This window comes from Chelonia mydas, chromosome 1 (assembly GCF_015237465.2).
Source record: "Chelonia mydas isolate rCheMyd1 chromosome 1, rCheMyd1.pri.v2, whole genome shotgun sequence".
Lineage (NCBI taxonomy): Eukaryota > Metazoa > Chordata > Testudines > Cheloniidae > Chelonia > Chelonia mydas.
The window spans coordinates 134574747-134597747 of record NC_057849.1 but is presented as its reverse complement, the minus strand read 5'-3'; the positions used below and the strand labels follow the sequence as shown (position 1 = coordinate 134597747).

Genomic DNA, 23001 nt, shown 5'->3' with positions numbered 1-23001 from the left:
TTCGTAGACACTTACTGCTGTGGGAGCAGGACAGTGCCATTTAAGACATAAATATTAAGACATTAAACTGCATGTGAATCCAGATTCTTCATATAATTTTGGGTCCCATTCCAGTAGGTGCTGTGTAAACACACAGTGAAAGAGACAGTCCCTTCCCTGCAGAGGTTACAATCTAGAAAGACAAGACAGAGAAAGGGTGGGAGGGGAAACAGAGGCATAGAGAGTTGAAGCAATTTTCCAAAGCTCATACAGCTGGTGAGAGGCAGAGGTAGGAATAGAACCCAGGTCCCCTATCTTCCAATCCAGTGCTCTTTCCATTAGACCATATTGCCTCCCCAAAATGGCATGATATAATGTAGCCAATTTAACATCATTAAAGGAAATTAGGTCAAGATTCTCAGAAATGGGTATCTAAAGCTAAACTACTAAATTCTTATTTAGGAAGAAGATTTTAGGCACATTTTTTGAAAATCTTGACCTTAACCGTGACATTCTTATTTTAACTGTGCCACTTTTATGTTGCATTAATGTAATGTATACATTTAGCCATATGTGAATGTCAGTTAATGAAAATAATCAATTGTAGTATTACACATAGAAATGCAGTGGATGCTCAGTTGTTTCAATTTCAAATGGTCCTGAAGCTGTATGGTAAGAGGTAGTTTATCTCAGGGAATGATGATGTTTGTTTTTCATTGAAGAAATTAGCACCTTTGAGGTTGAAATAATTTTGGTATGGCAAATAAAACTTTTTTTTATATATATATATTTTCTAAAATATTCTACTTGTGGTATCATTATATTAAATATATCCTGTCTATGTCTATCCATCTGTTGTCTCATACTTAGATTTTAAGCTCTTGGAACAGGGACCAGTGTGTTCTGTCTTTGTACAGCATCTAGCACAATGAGGCCTTGATCCACGACTGGGGTTCCTAGGAGCTAACATAATAATAATAAATAATAACGTGCCTGATGCAAAGCCCATTAACGTTAATGTAAGGACTCCGATTAATTCCAGTGGGCTTTGCATCAGGCCCTAGCTTACATGTGTGAAAATCCTTACACCTGTTATGATACAAACCCAACAATCTTTGATGACTTTGAGCATGGCAGATAGTATACTATTTAATTAATTTGTAACTTTCCCTTCTCTGTTGAAGGTGACATGTGGGGTAGATTTTGGACTAATTTGTATGCCTTGACAGTCCCCTATCCAGACAAACCAAACATTGATGTAACTTCTGAAATGGTTAAAAAGGTAAGACTTCTAATGAGATGTCAAGCTGCAAATATGGTTTTGCTGCTATTCTCATGGTTCTTTAAGTGACGTTTTTAGGTAGTTTATTAAACAGAATACTTCAGCCATCCCCCTGGAAACCAGGGCTGGTCTTAGGTATAGTCATGCTTCAGGCACAGAATTATTTCCTATACTCCCTTTTATTGTTTCCTTTACTCTTCCCCTGTGTTTATCCATTCACTTCCCATCTGTTCCCCTCTCCCTCACTATTCCCTTCCCTGTCTCTCTCTCTCTCCATCCTCTTCCACTGTCTAGTCTCAGTTCCAACTCCCTTTCCCTCTTCTGCATCTGTTCCATGTTTTGTGTATAAAAATCCCAGTAAATAAAATCCCACCCAAGAAATCATTGCACTAACAAGACAATTGCCATGATCAATCTGCTTGTATGTTGTATCCTTTTCCCCCCCAACTCTGCCAGTCTTGCATCTTTAGATTGTAAGGTGTAAGGACAGTGACTGTCTTTTATGTGTTACACAGTGCCTAGCACAATAAGGCCCTGAACCTGGTTGGGGCCTCGAGGCGTAACAATAATAATGTTCTGTGATGTTTAGTCAAATGTTTGTTTTTGTAAAATGAATGAAATTCAGGCAAATCTACAATCAGGAGAGCTTAGTATTTAACATTTAACTATTTACCCTAAATATACCCACTTCTTGGATAAGAAGCTCCACTAATATGGTCCCATTGCCAGAGTACCTGAACTCAATCTTTAATGGATTTATTCTCATGACACTCCTGGTAAGGTAGGGAAGTTCTGTTATCCCCATTTTACAGGTGGGGAATTTAGGCACAGGGAGACTAGGGGCTTATCTACACAGTGAAGCCTAGTGTGCAGTAAATTGTGAAGTTGTGAATTTACAACTCTTCACTAACTCCCCAGGTGGACACTCTTACTGCACACTGCTAGTGAGGACGCACTCCACCAACACAATGAGGGTGGTGTAAACATGCAAGATCGATTTGCTTAATTTGGAGGCTCGATGTCGACTTACATAAGTATGTCGACTTAACTTTGTTGTGTAGACATGGCCTAAGAGTGCCCTCAGGTGGCTTAGCTTAGTACACTTGCAAAGTGCATTAAGCTAATGTGCACAAAGGCACTCTAGTACGCAGTAAGAGTATCCACACTGGAAGTCAGTGTGGAAGAGCTAGTGCACGCCAGCTCCTGTGAGCTTTCCACACACACCCCCGCCCCCATGTAGACAAGCCCTAAGTGACTTGCCCAATGTCACCCAGGATGTCTATAGCAGAGAAGGGAATTGAATCCATCTGTGTCTCAGGCTAACACCCTCACTGGACTATCCTACTCCCCTAATTTTAAAGCCTGTGACTTTATGGCTGCCACACTCATAGGCAAATAAAGAGCTCCCCCTATTTAGAATAAGTAAAATTGCAGAATGAAATTCAAATGAAGGTTTTTAAACTAACTTTCAAGTACAGTTACGATCAGATAAATGACTAAAATTGAACCCATTTTTACTCAGCTCTGCTGTCTGTATTCTGAGTTACAGATCCAATTTCCCTTTCACACTGGTTTTACAACACTGCCACTCCACTGCCTTCAACAAGTTACTCCAGACTTACACCACTGAGAGGGGAGAATCGGACCCTATATCTGTGTACATTACTGACAGAACTAAGATTTTACTGCTTTTCACTCCTGTTAATGGTTTTCTGTTCTGGTTCATACATTATCAATAGGCTAGCTTTGACTGCGGAAACCTGATTATTGATGGTGATCCATAAGTCAGCTTGACTCAGCTCCTGTAATGAGTTTTCAGGGCTGGCAGTAAGCTACCAACTTTCTTGCAAACTGTAAGACTTTGGTTTGAAGTCCCTGAGATACAATAAGTATGGGGACTGTGATGCTGTTTTTCAGAATCACTTTTCAGACTAGAATCTGTTCTACTGGACTGTGAGAAATATCTAGCTATAGAATGTTGGCTAATATTATCAGTGAATTATCATTGTTTGTTTCAGAATTGGGATGCAACAAAAATATTTAAGGCTGCTGAGGATTTTTTCATCTCTGTTGGCCTCTACGAAATGACTGAAGGCTTCTGGAACAACTCTATGATTACAGAGCCTAACGATGGCAGAAAGGTTGTTTGCCATCCGACAGCTTGGGATATGGGAAAAAAGGATTATAGGTACTGTAACAATTGTAACTCTTTCCTATGGGTACTCATAGAATCTTCACAATTCTCTTCAAAGATGTAAAAGGTTGCTATGAAGAGAGCAGTGATCTCTAGTTCTCCATGTCCAATGAGGGGAGGACAAGTAGTAACTGGCTTAGTTTGTAGCAAGAGAGATTTAGGTTAGATAAGAGGAAAAAACTTTCTAACTGTAAGTGTGGTTAAGTACTAGCATAGGTTACCAAGGGAGGTTGTGGAATCCCAGTCACTGGAGGTTTCTAAGACGAGATGAGACAAACACTTGTCAGGGATGGTCTAGGTATACTTGGTCCTGCCTCAGCACAGGGGGCTAGACCGGATGGACTCGAGGTCCCTTCCAGCCTTACATTTCTATGATTCTTTGATATCTAGTCAAGTGCACCAGGGAAAACTGCTATTTTAATTTTATCTTTTCCTTACTTCTCTAATATTTTTGGCAGGGGGCAGATTTAGGGTGGTTAGGGGAATCTAAATGGATTTTGTAACATCAATGGGCTACTCTCTTCTACTAAACAGAGGAGTGTGTTTATATTCATATAAGTTAGTGGTATAACAACTGTGTTGTGGGACTTTAACACAATTATCAAAAAAGGACAGTGCTTAGCCTATTAACTTCACAGGGACCATGTGGGATGCAAATCAGTGAAAATTTGTCCCCCATGTATCTGCTTCATATTCAGCGAGAATGTGGATTTATATATAATGAGACCCATTGGAGCAGGTTCTATCTTCCCTTGAAATCAATGGTAGTTACCAATAGCCTGCAAGGAGAGAATTGGATCAGTGGTGGGTCACCAGATATCCGTCATTGATCTAGGTGTGAAAATTTCCAGTCCTGGACATCTACCAATGTAATTTGGTGACAGTGAAGGGAAGGCACATTTGAGGGGAAAGAACAATTTGTCTGGGGGGCTTTTATGAAATAGCAGTTGTATGAAGGTGTGAAATGTCAGGAGTAGTTTTGGGTGAGATGGATTAGTGAGCAGAGTCCAGGGGAGGTGGTCCAAGATTCATGATATATTCAGCTCATCACATGCTTTCATAATTTAGCACATGGATGTCACTATGTGCTGTATGTATTTTGTCCTTAACTGCCACTTCATAAACATTACATAGTGAGGCCTCAACACCCACATGAGGTGAGCAGAAATCAACATCTCCATTTCACACATGGGGTAACAAACACCGGAGTTAAATGACAGAGTCTGTGGCAGAGAGGCAATTAGAAAGCAGGTCTCTTGCCTGTTACGCCCTATGTCTTATTCACATATCATAATGGCCCCCGGGAAAATCGTGTCTTAGCTACCCCAACTGTAAATTGTGGCAAATGGTGCTTATGCATCTCTATAAAGTGTTCTGAGATCAAGAGATAGAAAACTGCTGCCGTAGGTGAGTACAAAGTACCATCCACAGCAGGGAATAGAGACACAGAAAGGGTAATTAATTTGCTTGGAAGGCGCTGTGTTCAAGTGGATTATACAGAGGCTTAGCAGAGAAAGGAAACCTGGGTGTAAAGATTTTGGTTCTAAAACCAACTTTCTGTGACTTGGCCATGTCCTTTAACTTCAGAGATAAGCTACCTTTCCTCTAAGGCACAAACCCTCCTGGAGCTCCTCCAGTGTTGATGTAACTCTGCGCCGCACCTTACTCTGGGCTGTATGCAGTTTGCACAGTCCAGCTAGTCATAAGGGTGCAATGAAGCCGTAAATCTCCATGTAGCAGCAGAAGTGTTAATAATGCATATTGACAAAAAATGAATATGTTCAATGTGCATCTGTACATTTATAAATACTCAGGCTAAAAAGAGGTCTATATGCAGTCGCCAATATTTGTTAATTTCCTATTGTATTAATTATTCAACCAATTATGTAAACTTGGCAGAGATTCTCCTTAATAAGCACTGTTAATGTGCCAGCTTTCAGAGTAGTAAAAAATGGCTGCATACAAAATGCATGGCAATATTCATTTTACCTCTGCAGAATTCAATAATAGCCAAAGGAATATTACTTAAAACTTTCCCCCAAAATCACCTTTAGGCAGGGATCAAACATAGAACAGACCAAAAGGTGAATGTTTTAGAAAACGATGAACATGAAATACACCAGGGGGTTAGTAAGTGAGTTATTTAAGGTGTTTTGCAGCCACAACTACAGCATCCAGTACCAAGCAAATGGTATAGCTCTGCCAGTGTCTTTATTTAATTTTAAATGCTTTGCATTGGAATGCAGGATCAAGATGTGCACTAAAGTGAATATGGATGACTTCTTGACAGCACATCATGAGATGGGGCATATAGAGTATGATATGGCATATTCCAACCTCTCTTTCCTGCTGAGAAGTGGCGCTAACGAAGGATTTCATGAAGCAGTAGGAGAAATCATGTCACTGTCTGCAGCTACTCCAAAGCATTTGAAATCACTTGACCTTCTAGAATCTACTTTTCAGGAAGACAATGGTAACTAATAAAAATGTATTCATGCCATATTTTGTAGCAGAGTATGAGTAAGTCTGTAAGACGAGTGAGTGACTTAGATGCTTTTGAGAATTACAGCTCAGTTACATATCACAGTATGTTCATTTCCAAAATGACTTCATGAACCGGGAAGCGCTTATTTGTAATGCGCCACTCATTTGATGCTACTGCAAGAATTTAGAAGTAAACTGGTAGTTCTTCACTAACTTCAGAATGGAATAATTGAGGAAATCTTCACAGCACAGTAAGATTAGTGGTGATCCTTGTACTTCGTTTGCATAAAGCTATGCAAATCTATATCAAAATGTAAAGGGCTGCTTTGTCCAACTTCTTCTTCACAGCTGAATTTGTCTGGCTTGTCCAGTTGATTATTACATGATGAAGATGAGCCTAAATCAAATCCCTCAATCCAAAATCCTCCAAAATTTGGGAAAATGCAGATTAGGATTTGGATCCGAACTCTTGAGCCCAGGGCCATCTCAACTAAATAAATACAACAAAACAATGTTGCAACAAAAGCCACAGGGATTATGAATGTTTAGAAAGTAGAATTGGAGCAAAAAGAAAAAAAAGGCTAAATTTGCATAACAATATCTTCCTGGGTTTCTTTGGGTTTTTGTGTTTGTGTTTCACTAAAATTTTCTAAGCAGATGTACTCATTAGCTATGTATGGTGAAGGAAGCAACATTAGTAGCCTGGTCATGTATTCATCATCACCTTAACAGTTACATTGTGCTCTTTTTTCAGAAACGGATATCAACTTCTTACTCAAACAAGCCCTCACTATTGTTGGAACAATGCCTTTTACTTACATGCTAGAGAAGTGGCGATGGATGGTATTTAGAGGTGACATTCCAAAAGGTGAATGGATGAAGAAGTGGTGGGAGATGAAGTAAGTGTGGGGAAACAGGAAGAAGAACTTTTGGGGAAGAGGGTTTCAGGGATCGTTCAGTTTTCATTTTCAGGAGTACCAGAGGCACCAGGGAAGTGGAGGGGAATGCCAAATTAGTTAGCAAAAGTAAACAGCTCTGTTGCAGTGGCACTGAAATGCTGTCCACTGGTAGATGATGTTCTTGGTCTTCATACACCTGTATGGACTAAATGTCTGCAGTTTCAGAGATTTAGGTATGCTGAAAGAGGTCTGTCTCCATGGTACAGTTTGGGAAATCAGCTATTCGTGAGGAAAAAAAGGAGCTATATTTCTCCACTCCAAAGGCACAGCAGGCAAGAGACCTGCTTTCTAATCCCATCTCTGTCACAGACCTTTTAACTTCTCAGTGTTTCACACTTATCCCATGTGTAAAATGGAGATAATAATGGTATTCACTTACCTCATGGGATGTTGCTCAATATCACTAATGCACTTTCTGGGACCTGCTCCCAAGCCCATTCAGTGTAATGAGTGTCTGTCACAGGGTTCACAACTCACCGCTGTGGCACCTCCTTCTGCGGATTATCTCATGACCAGTCTGATGCCCTCTCCTTTGGTTTCTCTCCCCATGGTATCACTCGCACTTGCCCTCTGCAGTCAGGTTACTCCCTTTTCACCACTCCAGGTACTCCCTCTTCCTGGCTTGGCCCTTCGCCCAGGTCACTATAGTCCTCCTTTTCTGGGGTATTAAAGTTCCATTGGATGGCTGTCCTGGGCCATCTTCTGCTCCACTGCCCTGTCTGTGCTACTTCCCCAGTGGCTAGGAGGGAACCCGGGCTTGCCCACTAGTCTCGGTTCCAGGTAGGGATCCTACAACCAGTAGCCAAGGTTGGCACTGTCCAAAACCTTGCTGCTCTTTCCCTGGGCTGCTTCCCACTTTGCTTCTGTCGGTCTCCTTTTCCAGCCTTCTTTGGGTTTGTGCCCTTTCCTCAGGGCCCAGATCTCAGAGCTTCTATTCTCCCCCAGGTTCCTCCTTTCCTTCTCTAAGCCCAGAAAGTGACTATCTGCTTTCTCTACTGCAGCCCCCCTCTTATGCTCTGCTTTGTATCTACTTTACTGTATACTTTATAGCAGCTTAGCCTGCCCCTTGCCCAGCTGGGCTTCATCAATCAGCCCTGACTCTCTCCCAGGTGCAGCCTGTCACAGGGTTAATTGGTCCTTTCTCTCTACTCAGGCCTTGTGTGGGGCAGATACCCATCACATACCCTCCCACTCCAGCCTGTAACCCTGGGGGGGGGGGTATGGATGCCTTTCCCCTTGGAGTTGTTGGAGCTAGTTACCTTGCTTCTGCTTCAGATTGCCCACCATAAGGAGCAGTCTACCCTTCTCCTCCATGGTGTCCTGAAACTTTTCCCTCTGGAATTCTAAGTCTTGCGAAGCCACTTGCAAGGCTTACTCTGCAGCTGCCAGCCTCTCTTGTGGCTTTTGCCCTGGCTCTGCAGACTCCCCCAGCTCTCTTTCTCCCGGGGTCTGAGTTCCCACTGCATTCTGGTTACTCTCCGTATTTGTCCTTGTATCCTTTAACTTTGTCTTTGGCAGACTCTTTCTTCCCTCCAATCTCTCCTCACCCTCTAGGCCCTCTCGACTACCTTTGTGCACTTTCTATGGGCCTCTGGCTCATCCTTCCATTCCTTTCTCGATCGTTTGCTCTTTTCCTGCTAGTTTCTCTTTGTGTGAAGACAGTGCCTCTGCACTTGCCCCCATTTCCCACAGACAAAACAGGTCCCTCCTTTTCCTACTCCTTCAGGAGATGGGACTCTTTGGGGCTTTTCTGCTTCCCTCCTTTCCAGGCAAGACTCTCTGTCCTGATACACACAGGGACATTCCCTTTTCAACTGTCCCCACAGGTGTAATACACACTCTTGACCAGGCCTCTGGCCTCAGAGCATTTTTTCTGTTCCCAGCCTCTTCAGCCCTGGCTCACTTTTCCCCATAGGATCTTAAATAAAGATTTCCGCTTTTCTGCTAGCTTCATTAAATACCCCTGCAGTTATAACTGGGCCTCCCTCTGTCTCTGCTGGTTCTGCAGAAGCAGTGCCTGGAGCCCCATGATTGCTTTTCATTCCCCTTAAACAGGAGCAAAAACTCTGCATCCATTTCAGGAGGGTATACTGGCCTTCTCCAAAAAAGGCCTCCATATGCAGCAGCTCCATAGTCCCTTTACTTCTTCTACAACTGCTGTGGCCCCTCACTTTTCCCTTGTATCAGTGGTGACTGTTATGCACTGTACCTCACACTCCCCTCATCTCAGAGGTGACCGACATGCATAGTTTCTCACTCCAATTGTCTCAGGGATGACTATTATGCCCACATTCATCACAGGGTTTGCTGCTCACTGTTGTGGTGCCTCCTTGTGGCCCATCTGGGGATTAGCTCATGACCACTCTGACACCACCTCCTTCAGTTTCACACCCCAGGGAAACTGTCTCTCTTTCTCTTTCCCTCTCCCTCATCAGATTACTCCCTCTTTATTGCTCAGGGTATTCCTTTTTCATGGCTTGGCTCTCTGGTCAGATCACTATAATCCTCCTCTCCTGGGAGATCCAAGTCCCATTGGATGACTATCCTAGGCTGTCTTCTGCTCCACTGCTCACTCTGTGCCACTTCCCCAGTGGCTGGTAGGGGAACCCAGGCCTGCCCATTACACCAGGTTCCAGCCCAGGGACCCTACAACCAGCAGCCAAATTCTGCACTGTCTAAAACCTTGCTGCTGTTTCTCTGGGATGCTTCCTCTACTTCATCCCTATCATGCTCCTTTTCCACCCTTCTCTGGATATGCCCTTCCCTCAAGGCCTGGATCCCAGGGCTTCAATTCACCCCCAGTTTCCTCCTTTCCCTCTCTAAGCCCAAAAGGTGACTGTCAGCCTTCTCTAACTACACCACTCTTTACTTTCTCCTTCCTGGTTTTATAGCAGTTTAGCCTGCCCCTTGCCCAGTTGGGCTTCATCATCAATTAGACCTTTTCAATGCTGACTCTCCCCCAGCTGCAGCCTGTCACAAGGTTAATTAGGCCTTCTCTCTATTCAGGCCTTGCATGGGGTTGACACCTCATCATGGTGTCTTTGGTTCAATGGGCTATGCATCAGACCGATGACAAGCGGAGTGTGAAGCCCATTGATTGTGGAATATTTTACAACAATGATTTTACCTTTCCTACCCCATCTTAACATAAATCCTTTGGTTTTTAATCTTTTATGTCAAAGGGCCATATCCTGCTATTCATTTTGAAGCAGTGCCACCATTGACATCACTGTGAGTTCTGTTGTATTGATCTCAAAGGTAAAAAAAAGTTAGCAATGTTATCAACTCTTTCACAATCCAACATTAAAACATAGATACTTAGGTTTGGAGTTTTCTTCCACGGAGGCCTTGGTTTTACTCAGTTCCTTAGCAAACACCCAAAAGCATTCATTCTAAAGTTGAAACAAATGGAAGAACAATAAATTAAAACAGGTACTTATATTGAAAATGAAATAGAGTAGTATGTAAAATCAACTTAAACCTTTAAAGTTTCTCTCCATTTGGAGGCAAAATATCAGTTTCTTCTATTCACAGAACAAACTTACTTTGATGAAAAGGAAAGGGTTACTTTCACTTTCAGTCCTGTTGGGTAAAATGCCTCCTGTTTCTAACAAACACACAGACACAAGGTGGAGGAGAGATGGGATAGAAAGGGTGAGGGAAATATGGCTTTTGTTGATGTCTTTGGAACACTGGAAGGCTGGTGAGTCATGAATGGATGCTTTGGCTGGCAGGCCAATCAGGGCACCTGTTGCTTGGACCGTGGGGCATAATCTGGTTGGGTCTTTTCTCCTTAAACAGGACAGAATTGTGGTCATCTCATCCCACTGTGCTGATGCAATGCAGTTGATTTCAGGATTTGATGAAAAATTGAGACAGGATAGGAGGAAGGGGGAGATGGGGAAAGCAACACAAGAGGAGTGGAACAGAACAGGATCTTATGTGCCTTTTCAATGCTGGCAATTAGGTATCCCCACTGATGGGCTGAGGCCCGGATGTCATGATATGATTTCCAGGACTCACAAGTGAAAAACAAAGTTCTTTGAACAAGAGCAAGGCCTAGTGGCCTTCCTCTCAGGAAGAAAGTCTTTCAGACTGGTCAGCTCCTTCTATCATGGGGTTAGGGAAGATGAGCAGATGAGACCAACTGGGATACAAGGTGGAAAAGGAGATGAATTTTTTTTCAAAGTCTTTTTTTAAGGAATCCCCAAAGGGGACAAGTAAGTGGCATAGTTCATTCCCTCTTTATTTTGTCCATCAATTAGTCCTAATATCCACCACACCAATTTTAGTTCATTAATTTCAGACGACACCTCTTCTTGTTGTTACAAAGCATCATTTCAACAGTCCTTGAATGATATCAGTCGGCTCTTTTTGTTTGGACTAGTCTAGTTGAGCTGCCTGGTTTTCTTGCATTTATTCATAACATTTATCATAAAAAACCCTGTTTACCATGGTTAATTTTCAAACTGGCAAAAAGTTCTAGATTACTGTGACATTTTCACTCACTTCTTACATCTGAGTTTCCAGTCAGGGTTAAATGTTTAGGTCCAATAATCCCATGCACAGTAGTTCCATGGACATCGCAATAGCAGTTTAGGAGCCTAGTTTATTTAGCTTTGTTATGTCCGTGTTTGGAAGGTAAGGGAGATGCCAACAGTGATGACTGCTACAAACAGCAGCTGCCATGTGGAAAGGTCAGTCTATATTTTTCTCAAGAACTAGTAATGGGAATGCCTCTAATTTTTTCTTCCCCTACCCACAGGCGAGAAATAGTGGGTGTGGTTGAACCACTGCCTCACGATGAAACATACTGTGACCCAGCTACTCTGTTCCATGTGGCCAATGATTACTCTTTCATAAGGTACCTTTATCATCATCATTTAACTCCTAGATGACAAGCAGCGGCTTGCTCAAATACTTCATTCAGAGTGTTAAGGCCAAATTCTTCTTTTGGTTAAGCCCTGGCCTAAGGCCTCCGGAAGTCAATGGGAATCTTTCCAGTGACTTCAATGGGCATTGGATCAGACCCGCAGACTTGTTAGGGCCGGATTCTCGCACGACGTAATGCGACTGGAGATGCCCAGTAGCAATTTCTTGCGGTGCAGAGGAACTTTCTGCTGCTGTAATGTTGGTGGAGATGGCTCTGTTGTTTCCTATGCCAGCTGCCTCTCTGATCCTCACCATAAGGGGAAGGACGGAGAACGCTGGAAGTCCTTCACTGGATTCAGGTGCCTAAAGAACCAGGGGAGCAGGCCCCTGAAGGATCAGAGGCTAGTGCCAGTGACATACATTAGGGATGTCCCTGTACAGCCCTGACTCAGAGAGCTGCAGCTGGCTCCCTGGGGCTCCTCCATCCAAATGATCCCAGCTGTGCTCAGCTAGAGTGGAGAATCAGAGTCTCTGTAACTTCACTTACTCCAGCTAGGGCCCATTGTAACGGAGAGCACATCTTAGCTCTTATGATTTTGGCATTTGAACATTATCAGGATGTTTGGCCCAGCCCGTCATTAGTGTTTTGTCTTTCTCTCCAAAGTGCCCAGGGTCACCAGCAGGAGCGTTAATCTAAATTGCAGTCCATTCCAAAGGGCAAGGCTATTTGCTGCTCCAGTGTGAGCTGGGTAACACAAAGTATGGCTTTTGTTCTTTTTTCTCTTTTCTTTTAGATATTACACAAGGACCATTTATCAGTTCCAGTTTCAGGAGGCACTTTGCAAGGCTGCTAACCATACAGGTCCTCTTTACACATGTGACATTACTAATTCCACGGCAGCTGGTCACAAACTGCGGTAACAAAACACACATTTTGTTATATAAAAGGAGATTGAATATAACTGGGCCAAATTCATCCTGGCTGTAAAGCCACTTAAGTTACTGAAGCCAATGGGGTTACACCAGGGATAAACTTGGCTCGACATTAAAGTCTGTTTCCTCAGCTAATTCCAGTGGAGTTATGCAGACTTATACCAGCTGAGGATCTGACCCATAGGGGTTTAGTCTCCTATCAATGAGAAGGGAATTTATTTGCATTCATATGAGTGCACAGATGGAATCTAGCAATAATTATTGATCCTTCGATACCCAGGGACATGCTTGTCTTAGGGAGATCACAGCCCTGGACCCAGGCATTAGAAAGTATAACAGGAGAAAAGAAGATGAATGCAACACCCTTGCTCCACTACTTTGAACCCTTACATCAGTGGCTGATAAAGAACAATAGTGGCAGATCTGTTGGCTGGAACCCATTCTGGACTCCATGTACGTAATGGTTTTATATGTAATTCAGAATGCTTGACAATACAATTTCTCCTCAATCCATGCCCCTTTTCTCTTTCCGCAGTTGTTGAATCTGGCAGTTGGGAGAGGCAACAGGCAACGTCTATGGCCCTGGGACCCATCAGTAAGAGTTGCTCATGCAAAAGTTCATTGACTTCATCACTCCCAAAGCTGGAGAGTCAGGATACTCAGGGACCACGGTGGCCATCAACTGCCTGTCACAGCTTCATCTAATTCCCAGAAACTGAGCACTTGATCCTGATAATGAATTATTGACAAAGGTCACTTTAAAAAGCCTTTTTACATTGGCAGTGCTAAAAACTCAGGACGGATGATCAGAATGAAGGGAGAATAGTGGTTTGGGTTTGTAGGTACTGATCAGTTTCAGATCTTCAATTATAACCCTTGCTTGAGCCTACTGAGCATGCCTCACATCTGCCGGGCTGGTGAGAACTCATCTAGACACTCTGTCATCAGAGCTGGAACGGCAATCAGGCTCAGGATGGGCAAGCCAGTTTGGAATGTTAAATGTCATCTCTCCCTGGCTCTCCATTACTGGCCACAACAAAGAGGGTGCCCAAGAAGTGGGAGTAGTAGTAAAATGCTTTATTCAGCCCAGCACCACTACATCAAATGCTGAAGCACATGTGAGACACACACCTGTAGCCACAGTCAGTATGGGAGAATGCAGCATATCCTAGTGGCTGAGAACAGTGTTGTATCTGATACCTTCATTAGCCTGGGGAGGGTAAAAACTATCAGTAAAACAAAATCACCTCATCATCTCACTTGCTATACAGCAGCTTTATGGAAAAGACTTTGTAGCTGTGATGCAATGCTTTTTTTCTTTTTAAATCAGATTCTCTCAATGCAATCAAAGTGAGGATCAGTCTGAAATCAGCACTTGGGAACAATGCAGTGAGTAAATCCAGATTAGTGTATTCATTCTGTTACTATGTCATGTTTTGTTTAACAAATCACAGATCAACATGGAAATATCTAGCTGAATTCTATACAGGAGGTATTGGACGCTCTCTGTTACAAACAATATGACTGCTCTTTCTAGCAATTTGTTTGCATATTTGATGTCATCTTTCCAGGCACTGATAAATCCTACAAACCTCCTCACAGCCTCCTCCTGCCCATTCTCCTAGCTCAGATGCCCAAATGTCCTTACTATTATGTTTCTGGAGTGCAGTAGCTAGTAGGCAAAAGATGGTACTTCCCTCAACATCGTGCTGGAGGACTGGCTCACTGCTAACTCAGTTGATCTGCCAAGGCTGGGCATTTGGTTGTGGATTTGCTCCTTATTCTAGATTTCCTTCTTCATGTTACTCTCAATGGCACAGTGCACAGACCCTTCCTTCCTGTGAAAGGTTTATAGAATATCAGGGTTAGAAGGGACCTCAGGAGGTCATCTAGTCCAACCCCCTGCTCAAAGCAGGACCAATCCCCAATTTTTGCCCCAGATCCCTAAATGGCCCCCTCAAGGATTGAACTCACAACCCTGGGTTTAGCAGGCCAATGCTCACACCACTGAGCTATCCCTCCCCCATTATCATTGCTGTCAAAGCATGAGCATTTTTCCAGGTAAAATTGGCTCATCAGGCAAGTGCTTTTTGCTTATGTATCCAAACATTCAAATTTGAAATTCACACTTAGGTGTGGGAACCTATTGGTCTAGGAAGGTTACACAAATGTGTTATTTTTTCTCACACAAACCCACACTCTTTCAGTTCTGTCACTTTCTTTTATGCAAGCCCTAGTAAACTTTTTTTGCTTCCTGTCCCCCTGAGTTGAGTTAGATGTCATTCAGTGGTGATAGCAACACCACTAAAAGGCTCCATATTACAACACATTTATTAGCCATTATAGTTAATGGTTAACTTAACACCATTTTATGCCTGGCTTTTGTCATCATGTTCTTGTATCGTGCAATTGAGTGGCTGTAAAACAATCTCATTTACAGTACTTAATTTGAATGACTATAAGATATGGTCCCAAGCTGCAAAACAAGCACATTACATAAACATTGTCCACTAACTACATTTCTGCTCTGACACTCCTTCTACACAAGTAAATAATTCTGAAACCTTGTAGTTCAGCAAGGGATCTTGGTAACACGTGTTAACTAGTGTGTAGGCATGTTGGGAAGATTCCTACGTAGGACTTGCCGCAGCTCATAATGAGACACATTCAGCAATACACTTCAACTCCTTCGTACTGCCCAGACATTGCAAAGCAGCCCAAATTCCAGTTTAACTGGTTGGCTATGCTGGGTTTACCACTGATTTGCATCACCAGAGCAGCACAAAATAGCTAGCGAGTGTACAAGTGAATCTGGCCTAAGAAGTGCTGATTTGTAGCAGTCAGGAACGCTGATGGAAAGGGCCCCTCTGATTCAGACGTGAAGTAATGTACATTTTTTCTGAACGAAGGAACAACTTCACAGTATCTTACAGGTGCTTAGAAGTGGGGCTAAGTTCATAGCAAACTGCCGGTATTAGACCATCTCATGGTCACAGCTGTCAGAGCAGGCATCCTGTGTCAAGTCAGGGACTGACTGTGCAATGGAGATAGTGTAATGTGATCCTGGGAGTGACTATGGGCCTAATCCTGTGCCCATCAAAGCCAGTGACATCACTGCTTTATATCACTGAGCACAGCTTCAGGCCCCATGCTAATGCCTTGGTTAAGCCTCTAGCCATGTCCCTTGTGTACTACATGGTCCAGTCCTGCAGCCAGTGTAATTTACTGTAGCTCTGTTGAAGTCAATGGAGCTACACTGACTTACACTAACCGAGGGTCTGGCTCAATAGTTCTAGAAGCCTGAACAGCCTTAGCCTGAGCTGTTGTACAGTGTGAAAGCTCTTCTCTCCTTCTCTCCTGACAAACCTGACTTCTGAATCCTTTCTAAATACAGCAACAGCTATATTGTATTACGCCTGACAGACTGGTGCTGGTAAAAGTCCAGGAAAGATTGAGGCATTCCCTTCCAGTTATGGAAATGCTATAAAGTTAATTGAGGCACAGTGGGTTTTGCGAAAAATGTAAATGGAGAACTTCACTGTCTGTTTACTACAGCTTATGTTAAAGAAGCAGCATGCTTGGAACAGCACATATAGAATTATAGAATATCAGGGTTGGAAGGGACCTCAGGAGGTCATCTAGTCCAACCCCCTGCTCAAAGCAGGACCAATCCCCATCTAAATCATCCCAGCCAGGGCTTTGTCAAGCCGGGCCTTAAAAACCTCTAAGGAAGGAGATTCCACCACCTCCCTAGGTAATGCATTCCAGTGTTTCACCACCCTCCTAGTGAAAAAGTTTTTCCTAATATCCAACCTAAACCTCCCCCACTGCAACTTGAGGCCATTGCACCTTGTTCTATCAACTACCACCACTGAGAACAGTCTAGATCCATCCTCTTTGGAACCCCCTTTCAGATAGTTGAAAGCAGCTATCAAATCCCCCCTCATTCTTCTCTTCTGCAGACTAAATAATCCCAGTTCCCTCAGCCTCTCCTCATAAGTCATGTCTCCAGCCCCCTAATCATTTTTGTTGCCCTCCGCTGGACTCTTTCCAATTTTTCCACATCCTTCTTGTAGTGTGCAGCCCAAAACTGGACACAGTACTCCAGATGAGGCCTCACCAATGCCAAATAGAGGAGAATGATCACGTCCCTCGATCTGCTGGCAATGCTCCTACTTATATAGCCCAAAATGCTGTTAGCCTTCTTGGCAACAAGGGCACATGGTTGACTCATATCCAGCTTCTCGTCCACCATAACCCCTAGGTCCTTTTCTGCAGAACTGCTGCCTAGCCACTCGGCCCCTAGTCTGTAGCAGTGCATGGTATTCTTCCGCCTAAGTGCAGGACTCTGCATTTGTCCTTCTTGAACCTCATCAGATTTCTTTTGGCTCAATCCTCTCATTTGTCTAGGTCCCTCTGTATCTTACCCTCCAGTGTATCTACCACTCCTCCCAGTTTAGTGTCATCTGCAAACTTGCTGAGGGTGCAATCCACGCCATCCTCCAGATCATTAATGAAGATATTAAACAAAACTGGTCCCAGGACCAACCCTTGGGGCACTCTGCTTGATACCGGCTGCCAACTAGACATGGAGCCATTGATCACTACCTGTTGAGCTCGACGATCTAGCCAGCTTTCTGTTCACCTTATGGTCTATATATAACTTAAATCTATTGCACTAAGCATCTGTTTAGAATGCACTGACGTCTCAGGGGACGTTGATCAGGTAGAGACACTTCCAGCTTTGCTCTTGCTGTGACTTTACTAGAGTGTCTGAAAGATAAAACAAAAAATATTTAAAAGACTGCCAGGATCAGTCCTTTTGAACTCAATTAATTTCTGCCTAACTGTAGACAAAATATTTCATAAATCATTTAATATGAGGATCTGTCTCTTATTTTTTAAAAATCGACTACTTTTTAAATGTTAACCAGAACCACTCTGTCAGCATCTTCTGTGTGATCACACCATAAAAAGCTGAAACACAAACTGCTAGGTCAGCAGCTTGTAGACAACTAAGTGTATTTTAAAATGGAAATTCCTTCTAAAATTAGAGGACAAACTTACATTTTCTCTTAAATAACACATGAGATATTTGTTTGAACACTTTTATGAATGAAAACATCATAAAATAGATTTTATAGAAACAAGATAAATTATTAAAAAGCCAAAGGAACTGATAAATAGAACTGGTCAGGAAAGTTTTTAAGATTTCAAAAACATTCATCCTGAAAACCAAAATTCTGAAATTTTTTGGAAAACAAAATTTGAAAAATAATTTATTTTCAGTCAATCAAAATGTTTTGTTTGGCTAAATCTGAAATGTGGTGGTTTTGATTCTGATCCTTTTTTATTTTTTTAAATTTTTATATCATAAAGTAAATTTCAAAACAAAAAGTCCTTTTGAATTACAAATTAACCTTGTTGTTCTGAAAATGTCAAAACAGGACATTTTGCCATTTTCAAAATGTTTTTTTTAAAATTTCTGAATGATACAATTTCATGAAAATAAATCAGTTTAGTTGAAACAGCATTCTGCAATGGAAAACTATTTCAACACAAATTTTCCAACCAGCTCTACTGCCAAATATGAAAAGCAATGGTTGTGGAATCAAACTCTGTTAATATACTGGGTTCTTTTGGGGCAGGAGAAATAGATATTGTAGAGTAGAAAGGGACAAAGGATGAAAGGAAAATTAGAAAAAAGCAAACACAATGGCATGATGGACTGTGGTGATAGCTACAGGAGAAAACAATGCTAACTCCTATGAATGCTTAAGTAAAGGCACTGATGTGTGTAGTATCAGCTAAATAACGAATGCCAGTGCAGAGATAATCCATACAGCTGTGTCGTTCATTAATGCTAAGGACCAGATCCTGGGGTGCTATCTTTGCATGCTCAACACACCTCAGAAGAAGGTGTTTGTGGGCAATGGTGGCTTTAAGCCCCCTTTATTGTCCCGTAGGGCCTCATCTGTAACTCACTGAAGTCAATGCAAAGACTTCATTGGCTTCAATGGACTTTGGATCAGAACATTGTCCCTCTGACTGCTGAGCGCTGAGCCTGTCCCTGGAAGTAATTTAGATTCAAGTCAATGGAGCTGTGCTACACTATACTTGCCGAGCAATTGGTCTACTGACTGTGTCTGAGTTTAGAAGCATTTCCTTCTGTTCTAGCTGAATCCACCATTCACTTCCATGGAGCTAAGCTGATGTATACCAGCTGAAGATATGGCCCAACACATCCTCCTTTTATGAAATTCACTGCAACAGGAGATCAGAGAGTTAAAAATGTAGCAGTATTTTTTTAAATTGCTATTATATAGGGGGTATCTAGAGTTTTGTACCATGCCCATGAGCCTCATATCAGGGCTGGATAATATTACCAATAACAACATTTATGGGCGTGCATGCTAAGATATAAGTGTAATCAAAGCTCTGGCTTCAAGTTATAAACTGATTGCTACAGAGGTCAAAAATGAACTTTCCTTCCACGTACACCATTGCACAATTGCATAGGATACATTCTCTGTTATTGCTGGGTTTTTCCACCTGCACAGGCAGGGGCACCTGCCAGAAATGAGCTATTTAACTTAACGCACCATTCTCTGTTTCTGTGTTCCACTGGAGTTAATATCTGACCTATCATGTAGTTTCCTATGAAATACCACATATGCTCTGCCTTTTTTGAATCACTTGTCTGGTTTTGGGCACAAAAATCAATAACTACCTTATGCAGAAACATGGCTGCAAAGAATTCTTAACAAGAAAAATACAAAGACCAAAACAGCTCGGTCTCCTACTAAATGACTTGTTTATGTATACAATTATATAATGGAAACCAGTGTCTAAATCATAAAGTCCTTTCCCAGACAAAACTCCCAATAACTACAGTGGAAATGCTCCTGGGTAAAGAATCCATGAGAGCTAGGATTTGGCTTCTTGTTATTTTAAGCAAAAAAGATCTTTTCAGATATTATGAACCCTTGGGTTGAAATGGGATAGATATTCCTGGTCCTATTTGTGGGATTCAGTCAAGACACAAAATAGCCATAGGTGATAAATAACCTACAATGGCAGAACTTCAGATAGATGACAACACATTCAAAGATGGTCAGGTGCAGAGGAACAGCATCAGCTGTGGACTAGATATGGGACTGGAATCCGGAAACCCCTGCATTCTGGGCTTGGCTCAGCAATTGACTCACTCAGGGTATGTGTATACTGAGATAAAAAAACCTGTGGCACCAAATCTCAGAGCCTGGATCAGCTGACTCAGACTTGCAGGGGTCAGGCTGCAGGGCTGAAAGTTGCAGTGTAAACATTCAGGCTTAGGCTGGAGTCTCGGCTCTGATACATTCCCCTGTCACAGCGTCTCAGGGCCCTGGCTCCAACCCAAGTCCGATCGTCTTCACTGCAGTTGTATAGCCCCACAGGTTGAGCCCTGCGAGTTCGAGTCAGCTGACCTGGCCCAGCTGCAGCCATGCCACGGGTCTTTTGTTGCAGTATAGATCTACCCTCAGTGAGCTTCTTTACGACACTCCATTTATGTATGTCTCATTTTCCCCGTTTGTAAAATGGGGAATCAATCACTTATCTATTTTGAAGGGAGGTGTGATGATTAATCAGATATTTATAAGTCACTTTGGGCATGTAAATTACCTTTGTAAATAAGTAAGTGGTGAGCCAAGACTTCCATTTTTCTGCTAACCTCTGTTCATTTTGTTACCTCATTCTCACACGTTTGTCCATCTGTCATGTGCTGCCTGGTAAAAGGTCTGTGAGCTCTATGGGGTAGGGAATGTCTTCTTCGTTACCTTCTGTACAACTCCTAGCTCAATGGGACCCTGAGCTATGACTGGGGTTTGAGCCAAGTCAAAACATTTCATTTTTACATGTAACTATTTTAAAAAAAATAAAATTGAATGAAATTTTGAAATGAAAAGTTGTTTTGAAAATATTAAAAATGAAAGAATTTTTTTTTGGCGGGGGTGTGTCTGGTTTCCAACCAAAACAATTCGGCAGGTTCAACGAAGTTACAAAATGTTTTGGTTGACCTGAATCTGCATTTTCTGGCCAAAAAAAAATAAATAAAAATTGCCTACCTGTAATTATAATTACTACTACTGAAGCAGTATTTTAAAAGTCATTGCTTAATGCACAGTAATTTTCAGCATAATTATAATCTCTACTGAAGGTCTGTTTTTTATATTTGTAGTACAAATGGGATGAAAATGAATTATATTTGTTCCAGTCATCGATTGCCTATGCCATGAGGAAGTATTTCTCAGAGGTCAAGAACCAGACTGTCTCATTCCAGTGAGTTATTTTGTTTGACTGTGCATGCGGTGAGCCTACAGTACTGCTTTTGGTTCAGCAGGGATATGTACTGGTGGAATTAATTGTGATTTCTGTGTAATGTAGCTGGAGGAGGTCTGATGGTTTCATACTAAAGGGCATGAGGGCATTGGCTGGTCTTAATAGGAGAGCCATTTGCTTTGCCACATGCTGTTTAATCTTCAGAACTTTTGACAGAAAGAAAAACATCACCTGTGCAATAGTTAGACGATACTTTATTTTTAGGTGAGGTAGGAGACTGTAGTTTACCACTTACTAATGGTGAGATTTGATCTTGAGAACAGCTGCCCAAATGCTAACAGGGGAATAGGGCTATGATAGCCAGAGAATGGAGCAATAGAGATACCTTCCCGAGAGGAGAAACATTCCATTAAAAATAAAAAATGAAATTATATAAAATTCTGGGCAATAACACTTGTATCATATACATGATGCTGAATAGCCAAGGGATTTTGGACCCACAAAACGTGAGTTAATTGATCTGAATGAGGTGAAAAGTCACCCACGATAAATAAATGCAACCCTAATCTAATTTCATTTAAAAATATGTAGTCCTTTACTAACATAGGCTATGACCAGAAATAGATATTTGTACCAAAAATAGCATTATTCTTGCTAAGTCTCTTGGAACGGTTTTTAGATAGGCCTCTTCGGATGATTTTCTGAGGCGATCTGCCTAATATATCTGATCACATTTATAGCACATCAATCACCATGATGTCGAAGCTCAATTCTCAGCAGGCCTAGATGCAACCAAATGCTAGTTTTTATTCTCTAGTTCAAAGTGCAAGAAGCTGAGCTGAGTTTTGCCCCAAACATGTGAGGGCAACCCCGCTGTTCTGTGCTTGGCCAGGTGCTTTAAGGCAGGGGGGTCTCAACCTTTTCCTTTCTGAGCTCCCCGCCCCCAACATGCTATAAACACTCCACGGCCCAGCTGTGCCACCACAGGCTGGTTTTCTGCATATAAAAGCCAGGGCCGACATTAGGGGATAGCAAACAAGGCAGTTGCCGAGGGCCCCATGCCACAAGGTGACCCGCGAAGCTAAGCTGCTCAGGCTTCACCTTCAGGCTCAGGATGGCTGGACTTCAGCTTTTTGCCCTGAGCCCCAGTGAGTCTAATGCCGGCCGTTTGGTGGACACCCTGAAACCTGCTCACAGCCCCCCAGGGGGCCTTGGACCCCTGGTTGAGAACTGCTGTTTTAAGGGATTCTCAATCCTGGGGTAATGCATCTGTATCTAGAATTACTTAAAGAAAAGGAGTACTTGTGGCACCTTAGAGACTAACCAATTCATTTGAGCATAAGCTTTTGTGAGCTACAGCTCATTTCATCGGATGCTGTAGCTCACGAAAGCTTATGCTCAAATAAATTGGTTAGTCTCTAAGGTGCCACCAGTACTCCTTTTCTTTTTGCGAATACAGACTAACACGGCTGCTACTCTGAAACCTAGAATTACTTAGTAACACAAAACTGAAAGCTCAAGTGTTGACAAAAATACCTTTCAAGCAATGGACCCTTAAGTTGTGCTGCGAGGTGTTTTTTGTAGGTATAGTGGATGCAAGATTTTCATTCATGTGATTTTTATTTGGGGGTATCTCTTTAATCATGAAACGTTTTTTTTATATTTCCCGTCAGGAGCACAGACATCCAAGTAGAGAATGTAACACAAAGAATCTCCTTCTATTTTACTGTCAGAATGCCTGGTAATAACACTGACATCGTTCCCAAAACTGAGGTGGAAACAGCCATCAGGTGAAATTTTGCTCTTAGAGGAAATAACATGAAAGAGGGCTGGAGCCATATAAATACTCAAATGACTGAGGGAGGTATTACGAGAAAGTGTGACACAAAACTAAAGTAAGGAAAAATTAGGATGAGCGAAACTGTCATATCAAAAAAGATCAATAGCCTGTCTAATTGGATGTTGTTTTCAAAGCAGCC

At 42.3% G+C, this 23001-nt stretch overlaps 1 protein-coding gene across 2 annotated transcripts in view; it reads left to right on the top strand.

The window, feature by feature from the left end:
• Positions 1 to 23001, top strand: part of ACE2 (angiotensin converting enzyme 2) — a 37726-nt gene that overhangs the window by 12706 nt on the left and 2019 nt on the right. The window contains exons 7-17 of one of the 2 annotated variants that reach the window (XM_037900845.2): positions 1164 to 1261; positions 3280 to 3449; positions 5702 to 5928; positions 6694 to 6838; positions 11664 to 11762; positions 12565 to 12687; positions 12984 to 13156; positions 13239 to 13298; positions 14034 to 14092; positions 20922 to 21022; positions 22696 to 22812. In XM_037900845.2, coding sequence (XP_037756773.2) covers positions 1164 to 1261; positions 3280 to 3449; positions 5702 to 5928; positions 6694 to 6838; positions 11664 to 11762; positions 12565 to 12687; positions 12984 to 13156; positions 13239 to 13298; positions 14034 to 14092; positions 20922 to 21022; positions 22696 to 22812 — 1372 coding nt within the window. The remainder of the gene's footprint in view (positions 1 to 1163; positions 1262 to 3279; positions 3450 to 5701; positions 5929 to 6693; positions 6839 to 11663; positions 11763 to 12564; positions 12688 to 12983; positions 13157 to 13238; positions 13299 to 14033; positions 14093 to 20921; positions 21023 to 22695; positions 22813 to 23001) is intronic. The other variant, XM_007070499.3, reaches the window with a different exon arrangement.